This window comes from Stylophora pistillata, chromosome 13 (assembly GCF_964205215.1).
Source record: "Stylophora pistillata chromosome 13, jaStyPist1.2, whole genome shotgun sequence".
In the NCBI taxonomy this organism is placed as follows: Eukaryota; Metazoa; Cnidaria; class Anthozoa; order Scleractinia; family Pocilloporidae; genus Stylophora; species Stylophora pistillata.
The window spans coordinates 9,868,030-9,894,871 of record NC_142531.1 but is presented as its reverse complement, the minus strand read 5'-3'; the positions used below and the strand labels follow the sequence as shown (position 1 = coordinate 9,894,871).

The 26,842-nt window shown below is 37.4% G+C and overlaps 3 protein-coding genes across 4 annotated transcripts in view; 2 read left to right on the top strand and 1 right to left on the bottom strand.

The window, feature by feature from the left end:
• Positions 1-2,108, top strand: part of LOC148717544 (aquaporin-4-like) — a 6,706-nt gene extending 4,598 nt beyond the window's left edge. Inside the window, exons 3-4 of the mRNA XM_088742318.1 lie at positions 550-630; positions 1,382-2,108. Coding sequence (XP_088598444.1) covers positions 550-630; positions 1,382-1,477 — 177 coding nt within the window. The 3' untranslated portion in view covers positions 1,478-2,108. The remainder of the gene's footprint in view (positions 1-549; positions 631-1,381) is intronic.
• LOC111330182 (HAUS augmin-like complex subunit 7) lies at positions 1,355-9,955 on the bottom strand. The gene is made up of 11 exons (XM_022935005.2): positions 9,808-9,955; positions 9,530-9,636; positions 7,920-7,996; positions 7,194-7,255; positions 6,708-6,823; positions 6,185-6,349; positions 4,965-5,058; positions 4,372-4,528; positions 3,847-3,899; positions 3,352-3,445; positions 1,355-2,733 (listed from the first exon to the last, which is right to left on the bottom strand). The coding sequence occupies exons 1-11, from the start codon at positions 9,856-9,858 to the stop codon at positions 2,645-2,647; spliced, it is 1,065 nt and encodes a 354-aa protein (XP_022790740.2). The 5' UTR covers positions 9,859-9,955; the 3' UTR covers positions 1,355-2,644.
• Positions 9,934-26,842, top strand: part of LOC111330155 (WASH complex subunit 5) — a 22,843-nt gene continuing 5,934 nt past the window's right edge. For both annotated transcript variants that reach the window (XM_022934965.2, XM_088742316.1), the window contains exons 1-26: positions 9,934-10,158; positions 11,020-11,126; positions 12,631-12,715; positions 13,152-13,252; positions 13,631-13,750; positions 14,630-14,702; positions 14,793-14,945; positions 15,271-15,384; positions 16,227-16,268; positions 16,752-16,878; positions 17,581-17,702; positions 18,139-18,268; positions 19,354-19,466; positions 20,046-20,153; positions 20,260-20,318; positions 20,833-20,908; positions 21,363-21,473; positions 22,026-22,103; positions 22,949-23,011; positions 23,139-23,219; positions 23,899-24,000; positions 24,271-24,450; positions 24,910-25,034; positions 25,452-25,614; positions 25,898-25,997; positions 26,738-26,817. In XM_022934965.2, the coding sequence (XP_022790700.2) occupies positions 9,934-10,158; positions 11,020-11,126; positions 12,631-12,715; positions 13,152-13,252; positions 13,631-13,750; positions 14,630-14,702; positions 14,793-14,945; positions 15,271-15,384; positions 16,227-16,268; positions 16,752-16,878; positions 17,581-17,702; positions 18,139-18,268; positions 19,354-19,466; positions 20,046-20,153; positions 20,260-20,318; positions 20,833-20,908; positions 21,363-21,473; positions 22,026-22,103; positions 22,949-23,011; positions 23,139-23,219; positions 23,899-24,000; positions 24,271-24,450; positions 24,910-25,034; positions 25,452-25,614; positions 25,898-25,997; positions 26,738-26,817 (2,838 nt within the window). The remainder of the gene's footprint in view (positions 10,159-11,019; positions 11,127-12,630; positions 12,716-13,151; positions 13,253-13,630; positions 13,751-14,629; positions 14,703-14,792; positions 14,946-15,270; positions 15,385-16,226; positions 16,269-16,751; positions 16,879-17,580; positions 17,703-18,138; positions 18,269-19,353; positions 19,467-20,045; positions 20,154-20,259; positions 20,319-20,832; positions 20,909-21,362; positions 21,474-22,025; positions 22,104-22,948; positions 23,012-23,138; positions 23,220-23,898; positions 24,001-24,270; positions 24,451-24,909; positions 25,035-25,451; positions 25,615-25,897; positions 25,998-26,737; positions 26,818-26,842) is intronic.

Below are 26,842 nucleotides of genomic sequence, written 5' to 3'. Positions count from 1 at the left end.
ATGGTATAGTTTCTGCAACTTTGTCTATAATGCGAGGCTGGTATGTTGAAAGCATCACAGCATTCTCGTAAGAAGCTGACCGACGATATTATAAACAGCTCGCAAGAAGAGAAACACAGGGAATGATGTCGACAAAGCTTTTTTTATTCATTTTTTTTTGGGGGGGGGGGAGAGGAAAGAGGTTGGCTGATGAAGGGGTTTTCATATACAAATGACGAGGACACTAATAATTCCGCTTTTTGGGGAGGGGGAGGCAACTCCCGTCTTTTGTTCTGACTTAAGGTTTTCGGAACGAAGCCATTGCTTTTACTTTTAGCCGTTACTTTTGCACACAGAGAAAGCAAAAGACCCCAGCATTATTTTGTTAATGGGTAAGTTGATTACAAAACGAATCACGCCAGCATATCATCAAAATTATTAAAGCTATCATCACCGTCATAACTGTCGACACATTTTTCTGACCGGTTTCCGATAAGGTTAAATCCACATTTCTTCCTTCGAGATCGAACCGAGATGAGTGACGTTTGGCTACTTTGTGTTTTTTCTTAGATTCCTTTCACTGGCTGCAGCATGAACCCTGCTAGGTCTTTCGGTCCCGCCCTGATTAGTAACATCTGGAAAGATCACTGGGTAAGCGAGGTTGTCTAATCCGCTTGTTATCACTTCGAATATGAAGTCTATTTAATAACAGTTTTTAGGGCAGCTGGGTTCAGCGAGTTTCACCCACAATCGTTCCGAGAGGAGCCTCCAGAAGCAAGTTTTAACCAAATTTTAACCGAAAAACTGCATTAATTTAGTTGGTAGCAAAACCTGCACTGCTTCCTAATACAAGTGAGACCCAAAGAAGAATTCCCTTACTTGACAATCAGCCATCACGTCTGGTTTGAGGACACAAGTTAGCTGCTCATTTTCCCTACGGCAAGTCGATTACGCGAGTGAGATTATCGTGTGTGCCAAAACTACCTTCTTGTCTAAATTCGTTCCAACCCATTTAGCACTATTGATTTTTGGGCCTCAAGTTAGAAAGAAAAAGGTTAAGCCATTCGAAGTAATAAGGTAAGCACTGACCCAAACTCAACCGTGATAAAAAAATTGATGTTAAGCATGATTTGTACATCGAGCACCCAAAAAATGGAGGCAGATGATTGATTGGGATGGAAAATTATGAGGACTTAGGAAACTCCACTTTTAAGGGGTAAGGGACAGCTTCACAATCACCAAAAAGAGATCATGACGGGCCAAAATTTGAGCAAACAAGGTGCAATTCTCCAGGTTAAATTTTGGGCACACTCACTGTAAGTATGTTTAAGCCAGAGTCAGCTTGCAATGTTGTCAAGCTTGTTTTATTTATTTATTTCTTTTTTTTTTTTCCTCTTTCAAGGTTTACTGGGCCGGTCCCATACCGGGAGGAATAATAGCCGCATTCTTGTATGAATACGTCTTCTCCTCAAGCAAGACCGGAGTTTCTCCATCTTAACTTTATTAGCGCGATCATAGTTAATGGCGCGATAGAGTTTGAAGAAACTGTGACATCTACAGATCTATTCTTGAGATATACAGCAAACACGTATGCCAAAGCCGATATCTTTATACGTAACACAAACAAAAATACTCCTACATAACATTCCCTTTTCAAAGCCTTGCATTCGCCAAAAAGACCAAGCGCTAAGCTAAGAAAGAAGAAGTGTTTGTAGTGAGCAAAATGTGGACCTAGCTTTCCTCATGTTGACCCTTTGTAGAGTAGTATTCACTTCAGAAGTTGTATAAAATGGGGTCTCGTTTCTTACGTGTTGTATGTTGACCGATTTCTTTCGTAGAAGACCCAAAACAGAAAATACAATCAGTTCCACCTTTTTGTGACCATGTGTGTGAGGGGGTTTTGAACCCTGATTTGTATTTCTCCCTTCTAAATGAAATTAATTTCCGTGCAAAGTCTGATAAAAATTAAATTAGTCTACTATCATCAGCTGTTTGCAGGGCAAAACATTAAAACTGGGCGGAGAACTTGTCAGTAAATCACCTCTAAGAGTCAAGGGTAAAGTCGTTTTTCAAGACTGGTGTGAGTTTCTGACCCGGCCAACAGAATAAATGGTTAGAGTTTTCATTGATACAGTTTTTTGTGCTTTGAGTTCATTCCGTACAGCGTCCTTGACAGATGATTTTTAACGACTGTTTCGTGCTAAAGACTTAGAGACTTTCTTCCAGAAGAGCTCAAGAAACCCTTGTCAATCCTAATCATATAAGAGGGAATTTGAAGACAAGAATCTAAAAGGAATTTCAAGGCTATCAAAATAACCTGAAAACTGTTTTAGAGGCTCAGTAGTAAACAGGGCGATTGAGAAGGGAATAACCGCATTCTGTGTTCATGCACTTGATATCCTTTACGTATACCAAATACAATATCCGCTCCAAATCTCAACATACAAAAAAATATGACGAAGGGCATTCTTCGTGGCAAACAAGAATTCCCTCGAGCATTTTTTTCAAACGATTCCCATCAGTTTTCACCAGCGATTACCGAGGGGAAGGGAAAAGTTTGTTTCTCTTTGGATCATAAGAATCTGACAACTGTTCGATATACCATCCGACTTTGAGTAATCTTCTTTTCTTCTTTTTGCTTCCTCAAAAACTCCGTCATCACGAGTCACCTCCCTTCCTCTCTAAGTCGCTGTAATGATTCCTCCAGAACACCCAAACACCCCTGAAGAGTTTTCAGTTCTGCCGGGTTTAACCCTAAAGCCGCAAAAAAGAAAAATCATTATACTGACCTGTTGTTCGCGCCTATGTTCCGTTTCACTTAATTCCTTGTGATGGTTGAAATCACTGATATTTACATGCAGGGAACAAGAGCTGATGGAAAAATTCCAAGAGGACAAAAGCCCGGATTCAATCTTTGATTGGTTATCGAAGTAATTAAGTTACCAAATAGCATAGGACGCTGCCTTACGTTCGAAATGTACTGAGTTTACGCTGTTCATTGCATCAGTGATGTATCAGCACCGAAAGAAATGGCGCTGTGATACGTTTAAACCACTTAGCCACAAACTGTGTTTTTGCTTTGAATTATGATCGGTAACCGCCCGCTCTGGAGTCTAGTGAACAAGTTGTCTCCAATTCGAGGAAACGGCCAAAAAAACCGCATTATGACTACAAACTGGTTAACCGAGAAGGCAAAGGTTTTGAACAGCTTAAAGGTGAAGTAGGCTAAATTACACAATCAGAATGAAGAGAAGAAGAGAAGGAATACCACAGGCGTTAACGTTCGTTTTCATTCTACCGTTTCGCATTTGACCATCTCGTCGTCGTTTTGGCAATTCATCTAAGGAGGGCCCTCTACCAACAGCGTCTTACCTGTGTCGTCCTTTTGTCTTGTGAATATTTTATCTTTACCGTCATGGCATATTTCACTGTATGATCTCTTGATTGTTCCTAAGTTTTGGATCAGCTAAAAATATCACAAAAAAAATAAGAAATAATAATCATGATAAGCAGAACTATGCTCGCATTTTGATTGGATGTTACCTATGACTTGTTGGACGGACACATACATGACGTCCCCGTTAACAAAATTTTGCTTTTTTATCATACAAAACAAATACATTGTAGATCCTATGAAGCCGTGGATTTGTAAAGTAATTGATAATAAAAGACCTCAAAATGCGGTAAGAACATCAGTGACACACTCGGCTGGGCCTCGTGTGCCACTTTCGCATTTTGACATCATCTGTGATCTATTACTGAAAAGACACACGGCAGGATGGGATCTATCATAAATTTGTTCCTGGCTCTGAGCTTTTACCATAGGGCCATACAGGTATAACAAAAGTTAATCTAAATTAATCTCACCTCTGTGTATCTTGATAAAAGTGTATGAACTCTGCTGAATGCTGGACCAACTTCTGTGATCAAGAGGAAATTATAAGTCATTTAGTAAAGATTAGAAGCCTGGTGCTTAGAGTTAGGTTAAAAATCTGCTATGAAAAGGGGTTTGATAAACTACTGCTACCGGTAACTATGATCTGGGAACCCTTGTTTCCTAGACAATAGTTGGGCCCTACTACCAACTAAACTACGAAGTCACACTTTGAGAGCGAGGCAAATTTTAGAGGGTTCTTCTTTACCTCAAAGGAATCTAATCACAATTTTTTAAAACGTTTTTGACCTGCAGAAATTCAAGCAGAGAATTTGATCCAAACAGGATCAACACGGGCAATCCCGAACGGGCAAGATGGGCCCATCTTTCCCGCTCGGGTAGCCCACGTTAGCCCACGGGCGCTGCGAGCGATTTAATAAGTGCTCGTATCCCTACCCTCAACAAACACTTGTGAATTATAATCACAAGACTTGCCGAGCAGAAATTGTACAGTTTACCTGACAAGACAGGTGCCGGTCGTTTACTCCATGGCTTCATCTCAGTCTCAAAGCAGTGAAGAAATCCAGACACAACTTGAGCCATAGTTGTGAGTGAGAGAGAGAGTGTCTTACTCACTTTCTCAACTGTTATAGCATCTGCATCACACAATGGAGCCTAATGGTCAAAAATGGCAAATTCTCTCAAAATGACTTATCAATTTTTAGCAAACTGTAAAACTTACTAACTTCTAAGAATTTAGTATTAGAAGCCTAAAGGGTAAAAATGCAAATTCTCTCAAAACGACTCATCAATTTTTAGCAAACTGTAAAACTTACTAACTTCTACGAATTTAGTATTTGAAGCCTAAGGGTAAAAATGCAAATTCTCTCAGAACGACTCATCAATTTTTAGCAAACTGTAAAACTTACTAACCTCTAAGAATTTAGTATTTGGCATTTCCCCTGAATCAATTTAAATTTGCAGCAGTTTGATCATTATGCAAGAACTATAGATTAATTTTTCCTAAGTTAGAGAAAAATACAAGTACAGTACATTGCCAGTGCTAAGAAAACACTACCGGTGATAAAACAGTACATGAAATTTGACGTACACTCTCTCTCAACTCATCCAGCTGTTTGCTCTGTTCTTCCAGTTCACTCAGCAATTTTTCAGTCACTGACATCAACTGCTTTTCATCAGGTATTCTATTATTTATTAAAAAAAAAAAGAATGAAAATAGTTTTAATTATACACTATGTGAATTATGCATTAGGAAAGACCAAATAACCTTTTTGAATGGTTGCTTATAAAGGTCTTGAACAAAAATTTATATTCATGATGGTTCATGAGGGCTTGTCATCTCAACCAAACACACCCTGGAAATCTTGAGCTTGTTATCTGAATGTTGACTACAAGTGTATACCTCACACCACCTCAATATCATCATCCTTTTACTGCCTGGACAGAAAGCTCAGCTATGATCACTACTCTAACAGACCACCTTGATGAGCAACAAAGACAAACAGTACACAATTTCCAAGTTACTCTTAGGGCACTAAGCCTTGTTATCAGAGAGAGGTAAGGTGTGCTATGCCATTAATAAGAAACGTGCCTCATGTTTCCATCTGAAATGAAGTCTCATTTTCATGTGAAGGAACAGTTAGAGCCTGTTTATATGGAGGTGGGGGACCCCAGGTAGGTGAGGTAACCCGTCTAGCCGTGGTCGAAAAATGGCCCGCGTTTACATGCAAACTTACAACCGTGGCGTCCCGGGGCTCACTTTTGCGTGCTTGCAAATGTAACACGAACTCAACCCCGGCTAGGCAGGTTACCCCACCTTGAGTCCTTTACATGGCAAAAATGCAACCCCGGCTGACAGGGTTACCCTACCTGGCAGACCGGGCAACTCGCCTAGGCAGGTTACCCCACCTATCATGTAAACATGATCAAATAAAAATGAGAGATTATATGGAGAGGTGGGTTACCCCCACCTACCTAGGGTCCCCCACCTCCATGTAAACAGGCCCTTGGTTTGCTTACTTTCAAGGGAGAATCCAAATGGCCTTCAACATGAACAAAGAGGTGCATTTCCAAAGAAACTGTGATGCTGCATAGGTGGGGGGGGGGGGGGGGGATAAAAAGATAAACTGGTTCTAAATCAAATGGCCACCATTAAGAGTTGCTAAAACTGATGTTTCAAGCATTAACCCTTTGTCAGAGCTTCAAAGAGCTCAGAAGAATGCTACATCAGAGACACAAAATTCTACATGTACAGTTGAGCAGCAATTACAAACCCAATATTTTAACATACACTATGTTTATGCTACCTACTTTTTGTTTTCAAGTCCAGATGTTGTTTTCATTAAATCAGGAGGATAAAGCTGAACTTTTGACCTAAAGACATTCTGAAGGTCTTCTTGGCGACATAAACCATCAAAAAAGTAGCAGTCACTTCTAAATTGCTCTTCTAAAGAAAAGGGAGTTCCAGACTGCAAACTAAGAAAAGAAATAGTGATAATTTTTTTAACGCAAAAAAAAGCTGCTAAGAGCACATCTTTGCTTAAAGATGTTACAATCATGATATATGTGGGCTTGGTTGGGTTCTATTTTCACTCCCACAATCTCACTGTCTAGTAAAATTCGATCTCCTTACAGTCTGCCATTCAATTCTTCTGATCTCAGTTTGGATAAAATGGTACTGGATCAACCAATGATTCCCTTATTCATGTTTTCTTTATTCTCATCACTTTTCTGATAGATATAGCATTGATATATAAGGCAAAATTCTGTCTTGGTTACTCATGGAAGTCTAAGGGCGAATAAGCATGCAAGATTCTGTTAAGAAAACACCTACCTGGCTGTTCTCACTGGGGTGGTAAAATGACTTATCTGCCCTGATGACTCAATTGTACCAATGAGATCTAACAGATTTTCCCAGAACACTGCTTGTTTGTTTCTAGATTTGTTACCCTGTATTGAACAGCAAATAACAGAAGATCAAAATTCTAGCATCTACCGAGAGGTCTAATAGACAACATGTACATTATCTAATCTCATAACAACTGTGACCTTTCCCACTTTTTCCATCAGCAAGTAATATTCTTGAACACATTTTCTCTTTTGTTTTTGCCAACAGATAAAAAAAACACACACCACACTTTGAAATACATGTAGTTCTTGTCAAATATTTTCTCATGCTTTTGATTACCCCTATGTCAGTGGGAAAAAATTGAGAAAACTGAGGCCCCCACCTCTTCTCACACAGTACCAACCTTTCATTACTGACTGGTTACTTGCACCATTGCTATGTGAAAATAAATGAGGAACTTTTTTTAATTACCTGTACAAGGTCAATATCATCACTTTTACAGAGTCCTAAAAGGTGACATGCAAACAGCAGCTCTACAAAGGAAAAACAAAGTACATATCTTTGTATGCTTTTTCAAGTTAATCAATTTAATTGGATCATTAATGAAAGTCTTGCCAATCAGTCTTCTCTATCACCACCTGTAAATGCAAAAGATCTAACTCTTGCCTATAGAGCAGGTGCAATTTTAGCAAGTAAATGCTCAGTATTTTCTTGGTGAAAATTACAGCTACTATCTTTGATTTTCCCAGCAGCAGAAGGCTGGGAAGAAAAAATTGGTACCAACAGGGTGAGTGATGGTCAAAAGGAAGGAAAGGGGAGGGGTGGGGATACCTGCCCTAGATCGTAGTTCTTTTGGGAAACTCTGTTTGTGTCTTTTGCTACCCCCTTCCCCATTATGCACACGAACTCTAAATCAAACATGACCAGCTGTATAAATGATTGCAAACTTGTAACTCAAACTTGCCCTAATAAGACACCTGTATTATAGGCTTATCTGACACTAGTAAATAGCTTCAGTAGCAATGGTAGATTTCTATCTCATTTGTACCAGTTTTTGTCTTTGATTTTTTGTTTTTGATTTTTTGCTTTTGTTATCTGAAAAAAAAACAACAACTACATTCGTGTTGAAAAAAGATACTTCAGTTATTAGTACATTATGTGGATAAGAGAACCATTAAGTTATACGTAGAGCTTTACTTTGAATTCTGGAGTCATTTCTGCCCAAAGCCTTGCTTTGCTGGTTCTCCAACATATTGTATATGACTGGATCAAATCTACAAATGCAAAGTGACATCACAAAATTAACATACAGAGTCTCATGAACACTCTAAATGTGCATTTGGTTAAAAGAAATTTTTAGTAAAAAAGATTTCAAGCTGGTTTTAATTTTTTTCCTCTTTCTACCACGTACACTATCAAAGTCCTTTCACCCTTTACACCCTAACATCAGGAAGCATATTCTCCATACTGTTCTCTACACATTTCCTAAGGTGCTGACAAGGAGAATTTGTTTCACAATCAAGACCTTTGTTAGTTGGTGATCATTTCAGTTGTTCTTGTGAACTTAACATTTGATTCAGGAGTGATTTTGTAGGGAGAAATTAGATGCTGGTCACTCTGACTTATGAGTCCAAAGGGAATTGAAAAAATCATGAATTACATCCAACTTATTTGAAATCATTCCAACAAAAAATCATTTAATACCACAACGTGCACACAAATGAACAGCTGTAAATATGTAATCATACAATAAAAAGATTGACAATTAGTAGCCAAAGTGGGAGTAAATAAAGGTGGATATTTATCAGGATGCAAATTAGCATAGCTAATAACCACTTTTTATGCACATATTTCACAAGATAATTATAATAAGGGAGAAAAGGGATAAATAGATTACATGTACATGTAATTCTCTTCCTAAAAAAAAATAAGAATACCTTTCTCAATTGCAACTACTCTTCCTTCATCCAGTAAACCTTTCTTAAATTTAGGGTGCCTTCAGTGCACATTCAACAAAGGCCTAACAGTAGGCTTGAGTTTCAATATTTTGTGGCATAAAGGCATGGAATGTTCTACATCATGGAATGTTCTACATCATGGTATGTACATGATGAAGAAAGATTCAGGCTTTGATCTTCTTCCCTGATAAATGACTGGAGCATACCCAATGACGCAGACTTACATCAGTAAGCTTGTACTGTGTGAACACTACTACAATAATTATAATCTCCATATTAGTGGTCATGGTAAGATTTCCACACAGCCTCATACGATTAAAAAAAAAAGCCCATATGCATTCTATTGTGTTCTTCATTTTTATTATTGTTATTATTTTTTAATCCACAAACAGTCTGCATAATGAAGAACATATGGGGCTGTGCAGAAATTTCACCGTGGTTGCAATAATGGGCCATTCCATTTAAAATCTGCACCCCCCTATTGAAGGCTTTCCTGTAACACCCCTCCAGAAAATAAATTTTTTAACCCCCTTCAGAATTGCCTGAAATTAACCCCTTCAGAATTTTATGTAGCTATCAAGCAAACCAATTGAACCCCCTTCAGAAATTACTCGTGAGAATTTCTGTCAAGGGTACTTTATGGCGACCGCTCTCAGAAATATGGTTCGACCCCCCTAAGAAAAAATATAGCATTGACCCCCCTTCCCCAAAGAAATCTCAGGCCTTCAATGGGGGTGGGGGGTGCAGATATTAAATGGAATGGCCCAATTTGTCGAACGTACGAACAGTTCAAACGGTAAATGCACACTGTGTGTCAGGTCAAAATAATAAAACGAATTGCAGCCATACTTTCCAACAGCCCACTGTAAAAGTCTCAACCTTGGTTCCCCAGGTTTAAACAACAGTTCCTCTATCCACGACTCCTCAACACCACCTAGATATGGGCAGTCAAGCTCCTGAAAAACGAGACCAAAACAGCAAAGATCACATTAATTTTCCGAAAGATGAAAGTTCCACTTAAACAAATGAAATAAAACTTTCTTTCGGTAAAAAAAAGCTGCGAATCAAATATTTCTTCATAAAAATATTAGTTTTCGAGCCAAGAAACTTTATTTAGGACTGCGTACCTCCAATTTCGATCTGAAGTGGGAAAGTCGGTCTTTTACCGCGGCCGCCATTTTTCAAATTAGCTCTTCCTAACGTATTATGGGAAAAATGTTTAGGCCTCGGTCACATGATGACAGCAATTCAAGATGGTGGATTTCCTCGCAGAAAACAACGCTTGTGGGCAAACTGTTTTAAAGCTCGTTAGCCGTGGAAATGCCATTGTTGCCGAGCTTTTGCGCCTTTCTGACTTCATACCTCCAGTATTTAAGCAAGAAACCAAAGAGGATCGTGACAAGTATGGCGAGATCTTAGCAGACTTCTCCTATTTCAAAGGACCTGATTACTACGAGAATAGAATTGACTCGAAGGCGGTAAGCCGAGAAAACAGCTGACTTTCGCTTTTGTGGTTGTTGGCAGGGATCGTTTTTGTGTGTCCTTATCGTCCTGTTATCATTTCTGCGTTATTTTCTCTGAAAGAGAGCGTTCTGTGTATATATTACGTGCCAACCCCCTCTACAGATAATTTAATAATTTATTGCTTCGAAACCGGAAATATATGGAGACGAAAGAAAAAAATATATATGTAGGAAAAGAAAGCAAGGATCAATGAGCGCGTAGCTTTTTAATTTATAGGTTATCTTCATTTAGAAAATTGTAGTGAAAAATCGACAAGAATTGTAATTCCATTTGTAAGTATACAAACACTTGTCCCCCCTCCCCCTCCCCCTCCCCTCCTCCCCACAGCACCATTCCGTACGCGTGCAAACAAAGTTTCAAGTCAGATGGAAATACTTAAAGCATAAGGACCTGAATTGAAAGAAAAGGACCATTTGGAATGGGGCTGAGGTCTGTCAGTCATGAGTATGTTTGATGTCTTGTTTGGTTTTGAAATTCCATCAAGCAATTTTGTGTGAGGGATATTGTAGCTTAAAGAGTGTCTGCTGGATTTTTCAGGGTTAAATTTTTTTTTCGCACGAAAATATGTTGATCCAAGTGTTGCAGAATTTAGTTTTTGAGGGTATTTTTGAGGTTCATTGTAAAATCAAGATTTGGTTGTTGCAGGATTGGCAATATTGACTCTTTTTTTTAACTGATAACCATAAATTAGCAGTGGTGTGTTTATGTTGTGCTCATGTCAACATATGGAACTGTTTACACACCAAAATGTGTTTGTAGATTTGTAGATTATAGATTTCTAGATGGAAGGTCTTATATGTCTCTTGTATATTAAGGAACTTCAAGATCTTGATGAAGAATTCAGAGAAAATCACATAGAAATCCTGACTAGGTTCTACAAAGCCTTTGAAAGTGTCCACAAGTACATCACCGATCTAAACAGGTCAGGCTGCTTGTAAATCACACAAATAAAAACCAATCTAAGATAGCAAGATATGTCTATTTTTGCTTTGAACATGATTGTATATTAAAGGACTGAAATTTTCATAAAACAATGAGTTAAGAGATAGCTTATATGTTTCCTCGTGCTACTTTACCATACAATTTTTTAAAGGACCAAACTTAACTAAATGAAAACCAAACTTACTCAGTGATACACTTAACTATCTCTGTGTAAATCTTGTACTGCATGCAGAATTATCTTACAATAATTATTCATAAGGACTGCATGAACCAATTGATTAATACAGGTTAATTAGCAGTAAACTCATCATAAGAATTCCACTTTCAGGTGTTGTAACAGCTTACATTTTTATAAACTGTACCTATTAAAGTAATATCTGAAGGCAGTTATCTTTATACAATTAATTTTCAGAACATATCATTAATTATTACATTAATAATAATGATAATGGTAATAATAATGGTCCTTATACAGAAGGTCACCTCATCCATGTGGGATTTTCAGGCAATTCCTGTCTTAATAATAGAACTTAAAAAGAATAAATAAAAATTAATAAGAATGATTACATTAAAGTTAGTAATTAAATTTTACCAAGTCTCAAGTTAGTAATTAAATTTTGCTAAGTCTCAGTTTTCTGACTAAAAAGTGTAAGATAGCATTTTTAGAACCACAAACAGTTTCACAGTTCATGACTTCTAACCGCCTCCTGGTTAGCTCAATTGGTAGAGCGCCGGACTGTTGTGCAGGAGGTTGTGAGTTAAAATCTTGCCGGACCGACACTCAGGGTCTTTAAATAGCTGAGAAGAAAGTGCTGCCTTTGTAATAATATCTGCAAATGGTTAGACTTTCTAGTCTTCTCGGATAGGGACGATAAATGGAGGTCCCATCTCACAAGCCCTTGTAGGTGATAAAAAAAATTGTGGGACGTTAAAGAACCCACACACTGTTCGAAAAGAGTAGGGCACGTAGTGCCCGGTGTTATGGTCTATCTTTGTGTAGTGTCTATTAAATTGATGGGGGGTACTGCACCTTTGAATATTGTATAGAAAAGGCGCAATATTAATAAGGAATTCATTCATTCATTCTAATGGAATCTTGTTCCATTCCTTAAATAAAAAATAAAAAGAGCATAACATGGTATGTTACCATTTATTTTACGTAGAATGTTACTGTAATAAATCATTTGGAATAGAGAGGAGCACAAGTCAAACTATTTTTGTTGAAATTCACTTTAAAACAGAATCATGCTCTAATTAAACTAATTTTATAGAATTAGGGAATCAAAATGATGATAAAATTAATGTGATGTGATTCCAAATCTCTCCATGGTAGGCCTATAGCTATAATTTTTCTGTAATCGTGCATTTTGGAGGATTACCCACAATGGTATAATTTTATGAAAAATGTGATTATTTTAATAATTTTATGAAAAATGTGATTATTTTAATAATTTTATGAAAAATGTGATTATTTTAATCTCTAGATATCTTGTAGATCTTGAAGAAGGAGTTTTTATACAACAAACACTAGAGAGTGTACTTATTAATGAAGATGGTAAACAACTCATGGTGAGAATCTAAATACCTTGTAATTCTCTCTTGGAGTGTATTGATTTAACCAAAATAATCTAGGTTGTCAACTGGACCTCCATTAGTAATAATTTTACCTCTGTTTTCATACTTATTTTTATGAGTAAGCCACTGAGAAATTTAAAGTGAAAAGTACGGTAATGGGAAAAGAATAATAGAAGCATTGCAGTGTCCTACTGATAGGCTTGGTTTCCAGCTGAAGTTGTGTTGGTTTGTCTGTGATCACTGATGCACTGCAACGCCCACTTTTTTACGTGGGCCAATCTCGTACATACCCATAAAGCCTTTGGTCCAGTTTTGCATTTCTCCTTCACTTTTCATTTTTCAGCAGGTATCCCAGCATTAGCATTATTGTTACTAACAGTATTTTCACAATGATTAAAACATACTAACATTCTTCCTTTTTGTTTCAAAGTGTGAAAGTCTATACCTTTACGGTATTATGCTGTTAGTAATTGACATGAAGTTCGAGGGAGACATTAGAGAGAGAATGTTGGTGTCTTATCACAGATACTGGTAAGAAAACCTTACTCGTGTTCAGCATTACCATCCTCAACTGTGCACTTTCCATAAACTGGTTGGGTACTGCTGCAGACTAAACTGCTTAATTTACAAAGCCACATTAATTTTTGGGAGGGAGGTAAAATTTAATGCAACTCACTAAAACTTGCCTCTTTCCTAAGATATTGTTTTGAGGCTCATTTTATTGTAGTGCTAAACTGGTATACAGGCTCAAGAAAATTCATTTTTTCAGGCTTTACTTTCTGCAGTTAATAAAGTTTAACTTAGTATACATGCACCTGACGAATGTATAATTATTATAATAGCTCCATGAGAGATTAGCAGCATGATGTGAAATAATTGTGTCTTTTGTACTGATTTTCATCATTTCAGTGCTGCTAGAGCAGATGTAGACTCAAATCTTGATGATGTGTGTAAACTTCTAAGAAGTACTGGATTTTCCAATACTCCAGGAGCAAAGAGACCCTTGAAATATCCAGAGGATTATTTTAGGTAAATATTATTCATGAACTCTCAGTTTCCTCATACCTAATCTGTTTCAAGACTAATTGCATTTTTAAATCTAATGCATGTTACTTCAAATACACAATCCAATAGCATTTAACCCATATTAAAGGCAAAAATATTTCAGCAACTTCTGAAAGTTTGACGACTTTTTCTAGGAACTTCAAAACAGTTCTCAAGGTGCATTGAATAACTTCCAAAAGATGCAAAAATGTGTAAAAATACAAAATAAGTCAGAGTAAAATCAAATCAAACACTTAAACATGGACTGAAAATATGATCCTTTTTTATTATTAATAGTCTAGTACACAAGTTGTCAAGCTTCTGAACTACTGGAACCAAGATTTGTTTAGCGGAATTGAGGAATTGGCTTGTATGCATGATCTCAATGTTTATTTGCAATGCAAGAAATTGACAGGTTTTCATGCATACATACATACATACATACATACATACATACATACATACATACATACATACATACATACATACATGCATGCATACATGCATACATACATAGGTTAATTGGCCACTCCCCATAGGGGCTTTTCAGGGCCAACACCCACCCATCCCACCCAGGGGAGGACATCCACCACACAGTAATCTCGTGCGTGGGAAATTAACGTCTCCTACCCCTAACCCTGCAGGAGGCAGGGCCTACGTTTTATTTGTCCTTATCCGAAAAGACTAGAATATCTATCCATTTCTTGATTATAGAAAGGTAGCAAATTCTCCTCACTTATTTTAAGACCATGACTATTGGTCCGGCCGGGGCTTGAACCCTCGACCTCCTGCACAACACAATCCGGCACTCTAGTTGTCTCTTGTAAAAATAATTCCCAACTTTTGTACCTTCTTTCTTTTAAGGCGAATCTCTGTCCCCCAGTCATTTGTGGATATGCTGATTGGTCGTCTGCGGTCTGACGATGTCTACAATCAGGTTTGTTAGGGGATTAAGGGTGCCATATCATCTTTTTTTATAATGGAGACTTTATCTTGATCATGATATTTTCTTTTCATAATATTTTAGATCTCAGCTTATCCCTTGCCAGAACATCGCAGCACAGCCCTTGCTACCCAAGCTTCCATGTTGTATGTCATGTTGTTTTTTGCACCAGATATTCTACAGAACCAGCAGGCTAAAATGAGAGAGATTGTGGACAAACATTTCCCTGATAATTGGGTAAGATCATAGCACAGAAATTATAAAGTGGCATAAAATGCAGTAATTGACATGTAGGGCAACAGTTGATCATTAAACTATTTTACGTGGACTGGTAATTAAAGTCTCATTGTCAGAAGCAACCATTGCTCTGATATTGGCTCTGTCGCTCTTGATTAACTGCCATCCAATGGGTGTACAGTTTCTTCCCTATAGTCATATATCCATCTATTCATCTATGTATTTATTTACTTTGTTAATGAGGTTTATTTCCTTGAAAATATTTTTATATTTCTTTAATACGTATATTGTGTTTGTCTGTCTGATAAATTATTTTACATTTTAGGTGATCAGCATCTACATGGGAATTGTTGTCAATTTGGTAGAAGCTTGGGATCCTTACAAAGCTGCTAAAACAGCTCTCAACAATACACTTGATCTCAATAATGTCAAACCATTGGTAAGACATCTGTTTTTTTACAGTATTTATATTATGTATATGTGGACTCCGGATTTGGTGGTCCAGGTTTGAGCCCTGGCTGGGGACACTGTGTTGCATTCTTGGGCGAGGTGCTTTACTCTCACAGTCCCTAGAGCTCTTTACCCAGGAAAATAGATGAGTACCGGCAAATTTAATGCTGGGGGTAACCCTGTGATTGACTAGCATCCCATCCAGGGGGAGTAGAAATATTCCCAGTTGCTTCATGCTATAGAAGCCGGATTTAAATGCCCGCCCAATGGGCCACTTGGCTTATAACAGGGTTCGTGCTACTCCTTAAACTCCTTGAAAACTACTTGAATATATTTTGCAAATTTAAGGGTGCTTGAAAGCTCTTAATAATAACAAATTGTAAACAAATCCTCAAAAACTCATCGAATTGTTTACTTAATTAAATATGAATTGAATGTGAAAAAATATATTGGAAACAATAAAAGAGAAAAAATATAGAAAGTTATCTGGTTCAAGAGCGCCTTGGGAAAAAATGTGCCGCCATTATTGCAAACAAATGCTTTTTTCATAACAAAAATGACTCCTTAAAAGTCAAATTTAAGTCTTTTAATACTCCTTAAAAAGTCCTTAAATTTAACTCTGAAATTCCTGCACGAACCCTGTTATAAGCAGGTGTTACCTACCTTACCTTATTAGGGGTTAAAATCTCTGATTTCTTTCTGAGGTAACCCTTTACTCTCATAGACTCTCTTAATTTTTCCCAGTGCAGATCTGTTTTGGTTATAGGTGTCTGCCTAGTCTTAGTAATGTTGTGAGGTGCCTTTTATGTTTACTGTCAACTTTCGTTGCAGGCAACCAGATACAATACCAAAGTTAGAACCCTGAATGCAGAGGTAAATGTTTGTTCAGTGGCTTGTTGGCACTTAATTTACACTGGTCACGCATGTGGGAAATTTAAAATACAACCTGAATCTCAACCTGAATGTTCATATCAAGCTACAGGCATTTTGCTGGTTGACAACATCATCTGCTCAAGGAGATTTTTTGTAAACAGGATGGGCAGCCATTTTCTTTCATTTTTTATTATCAAGATTGTTTGTTTTTTTTTGTTTGTTTTTCTTTTTCTTTTACCTATTTTTTTCAAGCCACATGTGAGATTGAAGTGATTTAAAGTACTTGAAGTTAATTGATCTTTCTGATATTAAACACTCAATCAAAAAAAAAAATTGACATTGTGCAGGTCTAATAAAAGTAAGTATATCCATAAATTATATCTACTTGAATAAGTAAAAAGCTTAGTCTATGCTTAAGTGATTTTCACCATTTTTTTCACTGCACAACAGATTTTAAAATAAATTTTTTATCGTTAATGGTAGGTGTTGAATTATCTCAAAGAAGGATTTCTTGTTGAGGAATATGCATTGGATCACATCCCAAAACTCATGAACTGCATTAGAGACTGTAATGTGACTCTCAGATGGCTCATGCTTCATAACTGTGAAGGTGAGAGGAATGGTCAACTTCCAGAGAAGTAATTGTAAATGGGGCACTTTCTTTGTTAAATGAGTGCTCATCGGCCTCTACTCTCTCTCTCTCTCTCTCTCTCTCTCTCTCTCTCTCTCTCTCTCTCTCTCTCTCTCTCTAAACTAAGCAAGAAAACTGGAACTTTTTCAGCCAAAAAACATGCTTAATCCTCCTCTTGATATGACTGCAGAATGCCATGTTCTTATAAAACCTGAGTGCATGACATGATTCAAGGGTACAAAGAGTGATAATGTAGTACCCTACAAACGATGGCCAACTGCCATAACAAAACCACCAAAGCCTGTTTTACATTTCCTTAGGGAGTTTACCTCCACAATTTTTCCTCAAGTTATTTTCCCTGGCAGTCAGTCTGTCAGTCTGGGAAAAAGAATGCTATGAATAATATATTAGGAGTTTCCTAATATATTGTTCATCTATTATACAAGTCACCTACTTCTAAAATTTACTTTTTAGCTAGTTCTTAGAGATGGACATTTGAAAGTGACCAAAACCTTGTTACTAACAAGTCAGCTATCCTGACTGGTAGAGATTGCTTGATTGACAAGCTTTGAGTTTGGTTTTATGGCACTCAAAGGAAACCACACATTTTAAAAATGGCACAAGTACAATTTTCCTCTGAAGTACAGAGAATCATGTTAACCAGTTGAAATTATTTGACAGTATTTGAAATGAACAAGAGATGCCGAGCTCTAAGAGAGATGGTAACTGCATCAGGGTATGACCCAAAAGCTGTCTTTGACCTGCTGTTGAATACTGCTCAGTTTGAACTTAAGCTGAAGGAGGTTTGTAATCACCATCTTGATTTAAAGAAACAACTATTTTTTTATTTATTATATATCTTTCCCTCAGATAGTCAGAAGTTAACTTTTATTGGTTCAAATACTGACGTAGAAGTGACCCCTAATGAGGACATCAATTTTTACAAAATTTGATTTACATATGCTAGATTTTCATTTGGTTATTTAGTTATCATTATTACAGTTTTGGTTACAGTATCTCTTATTTATTGATCAAATATATTACACATAATGTTGTGCCTCAGATTATTCCATTATAGAAAATTTTTCAGTAGCAGCTTAATTTTTGTTTTCTTTTGTTTCTGATTACACAGTGATTAGAAGACAAAGAAAAATGGAAATTGAACTACTTTTAATTAAAAAATGTGAACCGTGAAACATAAATACAATTATTTAATATTTATTTTTAACATTACATCAGATGTTCAAGCAGATGTTGGCACAGAAGCAGTCTCAATGGGAAAAACACAAAACAGAAGGAGTTGAGAGAATGGATGAGCTTTCTGAAGTATTTTCTGGCACCAAACCACTGACAAGAATTAAAAAAAATGGTACATTGTATAGTAACATTTATTACACGACCCGGGCAGTCAGAGGGCCAATAACTAAAATCAACCAATCAAAATGCTCTATTGCCGGTCCAATATTCTCCAGTATTGGACTGGGCACTGTCCCAAATGGTCCCGAATGGTACTGCACTTGTGTCCCTTTGAACTTCAGTCATATAATAAATCTCTTATTAACCAAGCTTGCTCGGGACTGTACTGGAAGAATATCGGCCCTCAGTCTTTATTGTACGGACCGAGTGCAGCAAGGTCCGTACTGTCAAGACCTCGGGCCGATATTCTCCCAGTATGGCCCTCGCACTTGGTTAATAAGATATAGTACTCCAGCCGTGATTGACAACAGACAGGCATTTGACCAGTATATAGACATGAACTGTTATCCCTTTACATCCTAACATCAGTATGCATATTCTCCATACTGTTCTCTATACATTTCTTAAAGTGCTGACAAGGAGAATTTGTCAACAATTAAGAGCTTCTTTATTTGGTGATCATTTCCTTTATTCCTGTGAACATAGAGCTTGATTACCCCTTAATAATAATAATAATAATAATAGTGGTAATAATGTTTTTTTCATATTAATTATTATTATGAAAAAAATTATTATTATTATTATTATTAAGGGGTGATATTGTAAAGAGAAATAAGAGAGATGATAGTCACTCATGGGAGTTAAAAGGTTAAGATCTGTATGTGGAATAAATTCATCTGTACAATTTATACCGACCACAAGGTTTTTACAGCATATAACAAAACTTGGAAAGTCATAAAATCTTACATTATCATGTCCAAGGCTCAAAAGTGGTGTGGCGTTAGTGAGGGTTGTGTAAAGCCATAGAAAACTACTGAAAATGATTATTTTTAGAAAAGTGAAGGGAAAATGTCAACATCACAAGTCTTTTTTACATTAAAAATGTCCTGGAAAGTGACATAATAATTCAGGGAGTTTTTATGATTTTGAAATGGTGTGAACTATGACATAATTATGTCTGCTACACATGCAACCTGCAGTATGACATGTTTTAAAATTCTCAAGAAAGTAGCATTCACATTTTTTCTTGTCTATTAGAAAACCTCCAAGCTTGGTTCAAAGAGATGTCCAATCAGATTTCCTCATTAAACTATGAGGACTCTACCTCAGCTGGACGCAAGATGGTGCAGCTTATCCAAGCACTAGAAGAGGTTTGCCATCATTGCTGCATTGATAACAAATATTGTGCTTAACCTATTTAACTTCCAGAAGTGATAAACATGTAACTTCCCCCTATAATATCCATACATCATCCAGCAGACAGGTAATGAGAATACTCAAACTTATCAGGAAGAAGTTGTTATCTTGATCAAACACCAAATTCTTGTAATTGATTTACAAGGATTTGTCTAGCAGCTAGAAGGGAGAATTTATTTAGTAATCAGATGTTGGGAGTTCAAGGTCAAGATGTGCATGTTGAGCCAATTCAGGTGCATGCACCAAGACTATTTCAGGGCTGTGGTCTTGCAAAGCCTGGGTGCCTTAGATTACCAAGTGTTGTGTTTAGGTGATTTGTTTAACTTCATTTTTATAAAGGTTTGTTAGGGCTGGGCACCCCAGATTTCTTAAATAAGAACCTTGGGGTACCATTTCGATCACATCCTTGTATTTCCTGGCATTCATGTACGTTAGTTATTCAACTAGGTGCCCACCTCAAATAAACAGCCACCTTGTTTGTAGGATTAGCCAGCCTCAAATAAGCTAGTGAGTAACCCCTTTTACTCCTTTAGGTTCAAGAATTTCATCAGCTGGAAAGCAACCTTCAAGTACGACAGTTTCTCCTGGAAACAAGGCAATTCTTACATCAGATGATCAGGACAATCAATATCAAAGAAGAGGTGTGTGGCTGGCCTCCTGGCCTCTAGTCAAGTACATCAGATGATAATGAATTATTTAATCAGATCGTAAAGAACTATTTATAATAATCTCTCTCTGCTTTTGCAGGTTTTGATCACCATTCAGTTAGTAGCTGACTTATCTTATGCTTGGAACATCATTGATAGGTAACGCCATCAGACTTCTACTTTTCATATGTAGTACAGTATGTCACTCAGCTGCTAACTCTCCCTCTCCACTCCTTTTGATGTAGACTCATTCAGTGCTAAAGGAAATAAACTTAGCACATGAATTCTTTTACACCCAAACACCAGTAAGCAAGTTCTCCGTGCTGTTCTCTATACATTTCTTATGGTAATTACATTGCAAGGAGAATTTGTCTAACAATCAAAAGATTCTTGAGTTTGGGATAATTTCCTTTAGTCTCGTGACCTTAGTGTTTGAATCAACAATGATCCTGTTGGGAGAAATTAGATGTTTATCACTCATAGAGGTAAAAGGATGAAATGTTTTTAATTTTTTCTATTTTTATTAGTGAGTATAGTTAATTTGTAGCTCTCACTTCTTATCAACCATTAAGAAAATTATCTCAAGAGACACTTTAAGTTAGTTTTGATTAAATTCTTAAATAGAATGTTATTGATATTATTTACATTAATGAATGTTACCATTTGTATACAGCTATTCTGGATTTATGCAACAAGGAATTAAGAGTAACCCTTCTTTGGTTCAGAAATTAAGAGCAACTTTCCTCAAGGTAACACAACACTGTTTATCATTACACACTTGTGTCAAAAATGCTTATCTCTGCAATAGTTGACTAATTAACTTGTAGAACTTGATAGTGGCTTAGTGTGGTGTGTTTCAGTTTGAAATTAGTCTGTTGTAAGTTAATTTTATATTAGAATATTTTTTCCAAGATATGTACTGGTTATTGTAATATATGCATTGTAAAAGGTAGATTATGTGCTTATGTTTATTTCTTTGGCAACTTGACTTTTTTTCGGGGGCGGCGGGGGGGGGGGGGGTGATGTGACTAAAATTTCAGGGACATAACTCTGGTTCTGGGCAACATGACTTTGGGTGAGGTGACTTGCGGGCTCCTTGATTGTAAACTGTAGACAGTACATCATACTGAACTGTGTTAACAGAATGTTGAAATAAAGTACAAAAAAAGAAAGAGTTGACTAACTTGTAGGATCTATTTATAGATGGCGTCAGCTATGGATTTGCCTCTTGTGCGTATTGGCCAGGCTAACAGTCCTGATTTGGTTAGTGTGTCCCAATACTACTCTGGTGAATTGGTGGCTTATGTGAGAAAGGTAATTATGCTAAAGAACCTCTAAGAAACTGTAGGATCTCATTTAATGCCTCTTTATTTTCTCAGTTCAGTATAGCTTTTTCTTTCAAGAACAATTATTAACTTGTGTTTAGATTTGATAGCCTCATGGCTAGCTGGTTACATGTTGCAGGACTCAGCTGATTTGGTCCCAACGCCAGGGCGTAGTGGCATAGTTAAGGGGGTTTTGACGTGTATGCGATGACCTTGACAAAAAAGGGTTTACATAAAATACCATGGCATCCCCTTAAATGCAAAAGGTTCCAAGTCCCTTTTATGCTACTAATAATGGTGAAAAGAACACAGAAGCATGGGTATATTACACCTCGTGTTATGTGTAAATTCCAGGAATTTTTAAGCAAAACTCTCTTTATGGGTAGTGGATGTATCTGGTATTTGCCGTTACCCATCTATTACACTCAATGCTGTGCACTTCTTTATTTGCAATTTCATTCTGTGTTTTGTTGGAAGTTAGTAGAGCGACAGCCAGATGTTGTACAAAACTTCCAGTAATAAACAATCTTTGTATGTACAGGTTTTACAGATTATTCCTGAGACAATGTTTGGCCTTCTTGCGAGGATCATCCAACTCCAGATCAGTAGCGTGAAGGAGGTTGGTCTATAAAATAAGATTCGTACAGATTTTTTCTATCATTTTGTTCAAGTTATTAGTAAGAAAGACGTAACTTCATCCTTAAGTAAATAACTTATTATAAAATAACTCTACGCGACTTGAACAAAATGTTTATACTCATCACAATTTTCACCAGATCAAAGTATTCTCGATTCACAGTATTGCCGCATTCTGTAGTGGTAGAATATGTAAATTATCTGGGGTGGTGGATAGTGTAAGTTAAACGTTGCCTCTTTTAGTCTAGCCGTGTTTGAGCTCCTCTACATCAGCCATTTTGGGTCCTAATGCTCTTATTTTGAATGAAAACTTGAAAAAACCTTTCATAAAAGTATATCAATACTTAGTGATTAACACCTGAATAGAAACATAATTTATGGCTTCATCTGTTTGGTTTTGACAAAGCATGTTTTAAATGTAGTGACCTAGCGTAAAAAACGTCAGACAGTTACCCGCTGTATACAAATCAGTTACTTACATTGTAATACGCTGATTCATATGCCTCTAATGCTGTGTTTGACCACAATTGGCGACAAAATTGTTGACATATTGGTCTGTTCAACCCCGTAGTACTTCAGTTTTATCTCTTTGTCCTCGTTAAGTTAACCATTTCGCCCCTTCCTCCCCCATAAGTTAACCATTTCGCCCCTTCCCCCCCCTCAAAAAAAAAACAGTGTTGTATCGTGATTCCACGAACTCTTAGCCAACATTGAATGGGGGAGGGGGTCTGTTAATGAGATGGAGTGTGCTAGAAGCATGACTGTTGTTCGTCACATAAAAAGAACTCTCCAATCATGATGTGTCAACTAATTTTGACGCTGTGGCAGGTTCCAACCAGGTTGGAAAAAGATAAGTTGAGAGAATATGCACAACTGGATGAAAGATACCAGGTATGAGACAAAGTTTATGTAAGACTTTACCAGAAGGAATCACTAAACATATGCATCTTTTTCGTTTTGCCATCCCTTCTCTTCTTTCAGTGAAACATTTTAATTGCACGTATGTGTGATTTTGCAGATAGCGAAGTTGACACATGCCATTTCCGTGTTTACGGAAGGGATTTTGATGATGAAGACAACTTTGGTCGGAATTATAAAGGTAAGTCCTGGTGTGAATAGCTGCATCGAGCGCTTTTCAGTTGATTATAGTACTTTCGGGAATGCCTCCGTGGCAGTAGAATCGAAGTAGAAGTTAAGTATCTCGAAGTCACAATCTCAAATTTTCATTCGATAAACACAACGGTTTCGTTTTTATTTTCTTGCACCGTCTCTTTGAAAAAGCACACTCAAAGCTCGGGCTCAGCCTCGGACAGCAAAAAAAAACAAGGTAGTCGCCGGCAATGGCTAATCAGAGCAGAGGAGTATTACAAGGAGACACGAGAGCCTGCTCGCAGGCTCAACAGACGACGGTGAGGAGTCTTATATCAACAGTAGACCGCCGGCAACCGGCTTTTCTTGAAATGGCGGGAAAATTCAAATGATCATGTCGCGATTGGCGCGTGGTGCGCGTTAATTGGTCCAATCAGAGACGGCTAAGTAAAGCAAAACCAACGCAAACTAGGATTACTTCGACACTCCATTGAAAATTGCTCTACGATTCATTTCATAAGTAGTATAAAATCATTTTGTATGTATAACCGTCACAAGTTTACCACCCAGCCATTCTGAAACAATTTCATAATCTCACCTTCCCCTCGTGTCAGGCAGGGGGGCCTTTCATGAAGAGCCCCGTGGCGTTCTTATAGATGTTAAATGCAGCATTTTATGAATATTTTCAGATCGACCCTAAACAACTTTTAGAAGATGGAATTAGGAAAGAGTTGGTCAGACAGGTGGCGTCTGCCCTACACATTGTTCTCACGTTTAATCCAAAGGCTAAGGTAAAGTGACTGACTAGCATTTGATTTCTCGTTTTAGTTCCTCCCCAGAATCACACGTCCAGTTCATGATAATGTAGGAAATGGTCATCAATTTAAGAAGCTTTTGATTTCAAGACAAATTCTCTCTGTCACTAACACAGGAAATGTGTCGAGAATAGTTTGGAGAATATACATACTAGGGCAAAACATAAACAAGCTTGACCTAGTTCGATGTTAAATTGAAAACTGCTCTAAAGTTCAAGATTCAATACATTGTGTGTATTCCGACAGCAATCAGAACTCGGCTTGAGGCTAAGAGAACTTGGGGGAAGAATGGACGGATTCCGGCGTTCTTTTGAATATATTCAAGATTACATCAACATTTATGGTCTGAAAATTTGGCAAGAGGAAGTTTCCAGAATCATCAACTACAACGTGGAACAGGAATGCAATAGCTTTCTTAGAGAAAAGGTTTGAACTTTAAATTATATGAATAAAATAAACTCATCAACAGCAGTGACAAAATCACTCGGGAGGCAGTTGTCGAGTAGAGGGGAGTTTAAGGGTTGTACAAGTTAGTTACAGTATTTGCTGTGAGCTTTCTTTACAAACATTCCACCTGGTTTGTGAGAAATGAGTGAGGTGATGTTTTTTGATCCGCAAATCTTCGCAAAATACCTAGTAGTCAATGATTTAAGGAAGTTAGCTCTAACACTCTTATTTATCCTTTTTCTTCGAAATTGGATGAGCGAGTGGTTTTCACTACAGTTTAAATAATGCTTAGTGACGGAGGAACTTTTAAAGCCGCTGTTTTAGAGTGCTTGTGCTACTTACCGGATGACAAGTGCAATGAGTTTACCCTGAAATGGTAACTGTGCGCTCACGTTCCCATCAGGCTAACATCCAACATTTTCCTGTTCGTCACGTCAGGTCCACGATTGGCAATCTGTCTATCAATCAACCACGATTCCCATACCAAAGTTTCCTCCCGTGGACGAGTCTGTCAATTTCATTGGACGATTAGCGAGGGAGATACTCAGAATAACAGACACCAAGTAAGTGATTTGTGTAGTTGTGGGTTGTTTCGTTTGAGAATTGGATGAATGATGTACGCGGATAAAGAAGTAGATTTAGGTACCGGCGCGTGCGCCTAGTGGTTCGTCGTTCGAGGCAGCTTTGATGAGAAGAGATGGTCAGTGGTAGTGAGCGTGTGAAACACGAGCATGCGTTTCAGAGGTGAGTCTAAACACCTCAAAGGGATGTAGTCGCTATTATAGACAATGCTAGGATGCCCCAAACCCTAAACCTTACTGGCAGTCAACTCATCACAAGCGGGTAGATCTACTTGCTAACCGGCTGTTATTGCAGAACCCTTGTGCACAAGGAAATGTACAGCACTGAATTAAAAAAAGGGAATTACTCTTTAGATCTGTGGAGTTAAGTCTAGTACTTAAGGTTACTTTCTTTGTCAGGAGCACGTGTTATATTGACCAGATGGGAGCCTGGTACGACAACAGAACCAAGCAAGAGGTGATGAACTTACTGATCCTAAAACAACTTCAGCAGGCAGTTGGCTCGTTTGGGCTGACGGGACTGGACAAACTACTGTCGTTTATGATAGTCAAGGAACTGCAGGTTTGACAGTTGTATGTTCTTTGATTTTACTAACAGTCTAGAACGTAAGGCAGCTCAATGAAATCCTACAAAAAAACGTGTATTAGCAAAATAAAGACTTCTTATCCAAGTAGTAAAACTGGCCAAGAAATGTTTCATGTGTATTAATCTTTCATAGTGTGAAGGAAAAAACCTTTTTGCGGCGGAGCTTCGTCTTTCGTGAACAACAATAAACCGGCCTAGCCTCGCCTTTAGACTGATTTTTGCTATTTCATTACGAATTATGCTTTTATTCTGTCTGTAGAAATTCCAAGCATTGCTGAGAGGAGCACTCAAAGACAAACTTGTGGTAGACACATTGGTTGCACTTTCCAAACAACTCACCCCCGTCAAAAGTCTCATTGGTTTGTAGTTGTTGTCTTGTAAGCTCAATCTACCTCTTTATAATCCTGCAATTCTTTACGATGGTTAAGTGTTTATCTATCTATTAAGGAACAGATTGCAAGTAGCGAAGCCAATCAAATTGCAGTATTCGTGTAAAAAATTCTATAACGAAAAAAGAGGCAAGAGTCCAAACTGCGTAGAAAATATGTTTTGGCTTGTTAAAATAACTAGAACATTCGGGTTAAATAAAAGCTCCAAACACTTCTTCAAAATCCAAACTGAGGGTTAACAAATTGACGTGAACGAAAACTCAAAAACAGCAACCAAACTTTAAGACTCAAGAAAACAACCAAGATACGCGTAAAATGTCCACGCCAGTTTCCAATGTCAAGTTTAAAGTTCTTTGACTTGATTGGTTAATTTGTTAAGTCACGCGCGCCAAGCGTGAATTAAAAAATGATACAAAGGGGGAGAGGAGGGGGAAAATTAAAATTTGAAATTAAAAAACGAAAGAGATTTTGTACAGTTAGTGATAGAATGCTGGTAGATTTCTTCTATAAAACATAAGCAAGATTCAACGGCAGATGAATAAGGAACATGGGTGGTTAAACGGTAGGTGAAGAATGACATGGATTCCAAAAACGAACGTAAAAATAGTTAGGCTCAAGTTTCTAAGATGCTTCGCTGGCATGCAGGAGTGGGAAAGTTTATTTAGTATTTATTTATTTGTTTTTACTTTTATTATATCGTCTCCCCGCAGCATCACCATACAGAGTGTATCCTCCAGTTACTCAAAAGCTGGCCCGTCTGTGGACTCAATATAGTGAAGCAATCATGAAAGTAAAGTGATCCTCTCACAACCTCG

Bases quoted from the DNA above. Each gene is read 5' to 3' on its own strand.
- LOC111330182 (XM_022935005.2), bottom strand. From the start codon at position 9,858: ATGGCGGCCGCGGTAAAAGACCGACTTTCCCACTTCAGATCGAAATTG. The intron at 9,637-9,807 runs GTACGCAGTCCT...CTCGTTTTTCAG, and splicing joins ACTTCAGATCGAAATTGGAG to GAGCTTGACTGCCCATATCT. The intron at 6,350-6,707 runs GTAGGTGTTTTC...TTCTTTTCTTAG, and splicing joins ACCCCAGTGAGAACAGCCAG to TTTGCAGTCTGGAACTCCCT.